At 47.4% G+C, this 6,502-nt stretch overlaps 1 protein-coding gene across 1 annotated transcript in view; it reads right to left on the reverse strand.

The window, feature by feature from the left end:
* The window catches only part of FSTL4 (follistatin-like 4), a 662,587-nt gene that overhangs the window by 3,654 nt on the left and 652,431 nt on the right, over positions 1-6,502 (reverse strand). The window contains exon 15 of the mRNA XM_011951100.1: positions 1,815-1,924. Within this exon, the coding sequence (XP_011806490.1) occupies positions 1,815-1,924 (110 nt within the window). The remainder of the gene's footprint in view (positions 1-1,814; positions 1,925-6,502) is intronic.

The raw sequence follows: 6,502 nt of genomic DNA on the forward strand, positions 1-6,502 counted from the left end.
TCCCTGAGGCCCATGCCAGCTGGAAAGGGGCAAGTCTGTGTCTGGATGGTGAGCACGGAGGAAAAGGGCAAGAGATCCCTGCCCCAATTCTGCCTGTTACAAAGATATGAGTTCTATATCCTCGCTGTTTTCTAGACTAACTAACAAGTTAGAATTTGAGGATGCAGATGCAGCCAAACAAGTGCAGATTTCCTATTAGTACCCTCTTCCCCTGGAAGGGAAACATGCGGGGGCAGTCTCTTTTCTGGCCACACTGGTGGTGTGGGTAGGAAGAACTCTGGGCATTGGGGTTGAGGACAGCTTTTCCCCTCGGAGCCAGATGGCCTGGTGCCGGCGCATTGCCCTGCTAGCTGCAGAGCCTGGGGCAGGCTGCTTGCCTCTCTGAGCCTCAGTGACTCTAGCCAGGGTAGCTCCTTCCTAGAGCTATTGGGAAGATTCAGAGAGGGAAGTTTAGCAGAGGGGCTCAGGTAGGTGGGAGCTGCTCACATCTGGATTTTCTGAAATTCCTCTTTGGAGGTTGGTTGGAAGTACGGAAAAGCCTGACTCCAGGCAGGACTTCCCTTTGATCTTGAGAGTCTGTGCCTAAATCCCTTGTTCACAGAGGCCTTTTGGTGATGTGTACACTTACAGGAATAGAGCAGAATCTCTTCTGTAATTTTCTCTAGAAAAACTGTACCCCAGAGTGGAGGAAAATACTCCCTCCAAGGCGTATCTTTAAAGCATCCTTAAAGAATCAGAGCATGGAAATAGCAAGAAAGAAAACTCGGCTCTTAAAAGAAACTTTAAGTTAAAAGCCACACACAGGAACTACAGAGCCTCTGAGTGTGCCCAACCGCCAGCTGAATACAGCTGCTTTATGAGGGCTTCACCATTTAATATACTCTTAGAGGCTCTTGCAAAGGCTCTCTCTGCAGTGAGAGAGTTCATAAAGTGGCTTTCTTCCTTGGAAAAGGGTGAATGGGTGCCTCTCCAGCATCAGCTTGCAAAAACGAATCACTTCTTTCTGCAGAGAGGTGCTTGATGGTGGATTATAGAAAGGTATAAATAGTGCTACAAGACATTTGGGGTCTTGATGGCTTAGAGACAGGCTTGGTGGTCTGGCAGTGGTAAGTTTACAGAAGATGTTGGGGGCTCTCTAAAGTGAATAGGAATGGGGACTGACCATGCTGGGCCGAGGTCTGCAGTTGAGACCATGGCTCTTATTATTGGGTGGTTGTTTTAGGTAGTGGCAAACCATGGCAATCAGGAAGCCTTGTCTCTTTGTGGGCTCCTCACACAGATGCTCGGGGGGCTCCTAAAGTATTATGGGCTGTGGTTAGATGGGAATGTGGAAGGATGGTGCACTGAAACAATACTTGGCTTTACATTTAGTCTGACTTTGCCAGTTCCTAGCTGTGTGACGTTGGTCAGTGTCTTAACTTCTCTGATCCTTATCTATAACATAGGGGTTCAGACCACCTGGACTAGATTTTTGTGTCTAGCAAGCAGAGGGTGCTCAATTTACCGCTACTGTTTCCTTCTTTCCTCTGCTGCTCTTACCTTGAGGATGGGACTTCCTGACCTTTCTGGGCCCCTGAGGGCATTAGGAGCTGGGTGCCTTCACTTTAACACAGTCACTGACCCCAGGCAATGAGGACTAGGCACTGGGTCTGTTTTACTGGACCTTCTCTGTTCCTTCGTGATGGGGTCCAAATTCAGCATAGGAGGAGTAGGGGAGACAGAGAAATGAGTAGGTCCCATGCTGGGCAAAGCTGCCCCTTGCAGGGCTGAGCTGCAGCAGGGAGTGCCTTAGAGGCATCATGGGCCAGTCTCACCTGATGTGGTTGATGATGAGGTTCGTTGGGGGAATGAAGAAGTCGTCCACTCCTGCGAAGGGTGTGCGGATGAGGTGTTGGTCCTGGCCGGCGCTGGCTTCTGTGATCACCTACAACACAGAGTGGGAATCCTAGTGAGGGCCCATGCAGGTGGGGGCTGAACCTGGAGACACCTGTATGGTCAGGTGGAGACACCCTGGCAGAGGGGTGCTTGGGAGAGAGATGAATAACCTCAGTATCAGGGAAGAGGCATAAGCAAAGTGAGAGCAGTTCAGGAACATCCTAGAAAGGGACCTGTTCTTCCTGAAAGAGGAAGTGGTGGGACAGGACTGACTGCCCGGATTGCCCTTGCTCCATGGTTACACCTGCCTTGCTGCACTTCGTCAGCTGCCATGATGGCAGAGCGAGAACCTGAGGGGTGGGGGTGGGGTTTCCAAGGGAAGTCCCCAGAATGGAAGCATCACTGTGGTGGCTCAGAGATCACCTCCTCTCGCAATGGGGAATCCTACCTTCTCAACATGTAAGCCACGCTAGGGAAAGAGGGAGAGGGCTTTCAATCATGAAAATGTCACGTGGTGGAACTGCCTACTGGGAATTCCTTTTTCTCTGGTGCCAGATGCCTGGGCCAGTTTGTTGGTAGTCTCTGTCGGATGCTGCTCACAGGCGTTCTCTGAGGTACGACTCCAGGACTGATGAAAGACAGTAGACAACCTGCGGGATGCCACTCTGAGATGCTGGGCTGTTTAGATGTCTTGCAATTAGAATGCTGGGAAGAGGTCCTGGTCTTACAGAGGAGACTTGCTGTAGAAAGTAAACAATTAGGCCCTGTGCCTTGTACAAATTGGTAATGACAGAGCACGGCCACCTCTGTTTCCCTGGAGGTAACCCTTCCTCCCCTGTGGACTCGGCAGGAGGAGAGGAGAGCTTTTCCCTGGTGTGTGTCCCAGCTGCACCCACGTGTCAGGGAGGGCACAGTGGCAGCTCCGAGCAGAAGCCAGGTGGTGTGTGAAGTCACATAGGATGAGTGAGTGGTCCGGAGTCCCTGCCATGAAACCCCTGTGGTCAGGCTGGGCAGCCCCTCTGTCAGCTGGTGAGGCCCAAGCCGGCCAGCCTGTGTCTTCCTGCCTTCTGTATATGCTCATCCGCCTTCAAGTTCTAGGCCACTGCCCAGAAAGCAGCAGACCAGTGGCCCAATGAGGGGCTTGGCCAACTTACAGGCCCCGAGGAGAAGCCCAGATCCTCTGTGTAGGAGAGGAGGCAGATGCTGAGCCCATGAATGGGAAGGTGAGACTTTTTTTTTTTTTGAGACGGAGTCTTGCTCTGTCCCCCAGGCTGGAGTACAGTGGTGAGATCTCGGCTCACTGCAAGCTCCGCCTCCTGGGTTCAAGCCATTCTCCTGCCTCAGCCTCCTGAGTAGCTGGGACTACAGGCGCCCGCCACCACACCCGGCTAATTTTTTGTATTTTTAGTAGAGACGGGGTTTCACCGTGGTCTCGATCTCCTGACCTTGTGATCCGCCCACCTTGGCCTCCCAAAGTGCTGGGATTACAGGCGTGAGCCACCGCACCCGGTCAGTGAGACACTTTTACTGATCATCTGATCATGATATTGTTGCCATATGTGTAGAAAGAAGGGTCTAGATTTCTGCAGCCTGAGGCTTGGCCTGCAGGGTGAGAGCTGTCTGTGGTGGGAGCTCCTGACTCCCATGGCTGAGAACTCTGGATGCTTCTACTTTTTAGGAATGGAACTGCCTTCTGGCTTTTACTTTTATGACAAAACAAACAGCACCTGGCCTGCCTCCTCAGGCAGGCTGGAGGCTTGTGTCTTTTTTAGTCTTGCTTTCCTCTGTAGTCGGCAGGCAGAGTGCTGGCTGGAGTGATGCGAGCCATGATTTTCAGGCTTGAGGCAGTCCTCACATTGCATTAGGTTATTTCTCTGTGATTTTTTAAAAGAGGCCAAATGATTACTTCTATGGCAAGTTCATAAGAAAAAAACTCATAGAAGTGGGCGTTAAGAAAATATTAGCATTAGGAAACTGGACCTTAGAGAATCTGAAAAGAAAATGCCAGGGAATTCCAAGGAGCCATGCAATCATTGCTTGATATCAGGCCTGTCATTTTAGCTCGCAGTAGAGATGGAAAATTACAGGCTGTCATCGGTCAGCGTCATTCATGCTTCACTGCTCTGACACCCTATATTCAGAGGTTACTTCATCAAAACGCAGTGCCACGGGCCGTTGAACTGATGTGGGCATGTCAGCCTTGTTTCTCTGAGTCACGAGTTCCTCCTCGGCTTTTTCTTGAGTCCTAACACACAGCTGGGCCCACAGTGCCCTAAAGATAACTGTCAAGCCCCTCACATTTGCTGCTGTATGGGCATGATTCAGGAGATGTATGTGTGTGCCTGAATCTCAGGATATGCCCATCAGTTGGCAGAGTGGGGACAGGAGGGCTGGGCATCTCCCTCAGAAGGGTGTACGAAGCCAGCTGGGAAGTGGCATGTGGAGGCGCGGGAGAACTTGGTATCCAGAGGACAGGCTGAGAGGCAGCTAAAAGCTGGCCTTAGAAAGTGGGTGGGCCAGCGAGTGCTGGGCAGCATCGGAAAAGATGCCAAATGTTCCAAACCTGGGTGCTGAGGAGGGCTTTGGTGGAGGGAGCCTCATTTGTACAAACACGTTCATGTAGTCTTCCCAAAGTGTGTTCAACAATTCCTTCAGTGTTGGATATTTAGAAACAATATTAGGTTATTATTTTTAATCGCTTGCAAATACAAATAATGCAGTAACAAACATTGTATTTGCGGGAGATTAAAAATGTCATAGCTCAATTTTTGTCCACTTCCATGATTATGGCCTTTGGAAAAATTCTGAGAAGTTGCTGGATCAAAAATTACTCTTTCACTGGCCAGCTATGGTAGCTCACACCTGTAATCCCAGCACTTTGGGAGGCTGAGGCGGGCAGATCACTTGAGGTCAGGAGTTTGAGACCAGCCTGGCCAACATGGTGAAACCCCATCTCTACAGAAAATATAAAAATTAGCTGGGTGTGATGGCGTGTACCTGTAATCCTAGCTACTGGGGAGGCTGAGGCACAAGAATCGTTTGAACACAAGAAGAGGAGGTCGCAGTGAGCCGAGATTGCGCCACTGCACTCCAGCCTGGGTGCAGAGTGAGATTCTGTCTCAAAACATAAATAAATAAATAAATGAAAATAAAAAAATTACTCTTTCACTGGCCAGCTATGGTAGCTCACACCTGTAATCCCAGCACTTTGGGAGGCTGAGGCGGGCAGATCACTTGAGGTCAGGAGTTTGAGACCAGCCTGGCCAACATGGTGAAACCCCATCTCTACAGAAAATATAAAAATTAGCTGGGTGTGATGGCGTGTACCTGTAATCCTAGCTACTGGGGAGGCTGAGGCACAAGAATCGTTTGAACACAAGAAGAGGAGGTCGCAGTGAGCCGAGATTGCGCCACTGCACTCCAGCCTGGGTGACAGAGCGAGACTCTGTCTCAAAAAAAAATAAAAAATAAAAATAGAAGAGTAAATTATCCTTGCATAATATTCCTGGATTTGTATGCATCTCTCCTGTGAAACTCCCTTTTTAAAATAAGTTATCCTTGCATAATATTCCTGGATTTGTATGTTAGACAAGGACATGAGTCCAAGTCATCTCTTGGATTCCAGTCATTCCTATAACCAAAACCAATTCTTCACAATTTATTCATTAAAAAAAATCACAAGCCATGGGGTTTCAATGCGCTTTAATTTGAATTCAATTAAAAAGAATTTAACAAGTCAACTTTTCTCAAAGAAAACTTTATATTCTATTTTCTTTAGGAGCTCAGTGAATATAAACATTAAGTTTCAATATCAAATCTTTAGAAACACCGTAAAACTATTTAAACAGTGGTAGTTTGCATCTCTTTGTTTGTAATCACTGAGCCCATGAAATTCAAAGCCAGACAAATCCTTGTACTACTAAGGATGATAAGCCTGAACTTCTTAAAAAATATCCTCAAAGCTTTGGAATCCAGTAAGCATTAGGAAATGAGTGAGATTCAGAACAACCTGAGCAAAACTAGCGCAACCCCACAAAACGTGTTCAATTTGAGTTTTCATCCTGGACTCTATTTCTAACGGGATGTTAGAATTAAAAACAGAATTCTGCCTCTGTATTTATAAGTGAGATTAGTCTACAGTTTTATTTTTTATACTATTTTAAATCAGGTTTTATAATCACAATTACACTGGCTATTTAAAACAAACTAAGGAACTGTACAATTTCACCCCATGGTCTTGGGATAGTTTAAGTAAAATTATCTATACTTTGAGGACTTGACAAAACTCAGCTGTACATTTTTCTATGGTAGATTTTTCTTTAAAAAATCCATGGTAATTGCTCTAGTTCAAGTTTCTCTTTTCATAAGTCAGTTATTATTTTTAAACATTTTGCAAGCATTCACTCATTTCCTCTAGGTTCTAAAATGTGTTGCCTCAGAGTTGCAATGTAGTGTTATTTTTTGAGATAAAAATCTCATTCTGTCACCCAGGTTGGAGTGCAGTGACGCGATCTCGGCTCACTGCAACCTCCGCCTTCTGGGTTCAAGCGATTCTCCTGCCTCAGCCTCCTGAGTAGCTGGGATTACAGGCACGCACCACCACACCCAGCTAATTTTTGTATTTTTA

This window comes from Colobus angolensis, unplaced genomic scaffold, assembly GCF_000951035.1.
Source record: "Colobus angolensis palliatus isolate OR3802 unplaced genomic scaffold, Cang.pa_1.0 Scaffold314, whole genome shotgun sequence".
Taxonomy (NCBI): Eukaryota; Metazoa; Chordata; class Mammalia; order Primates; family Cercopithecidae; genus Colobus; species Colobus angolensis.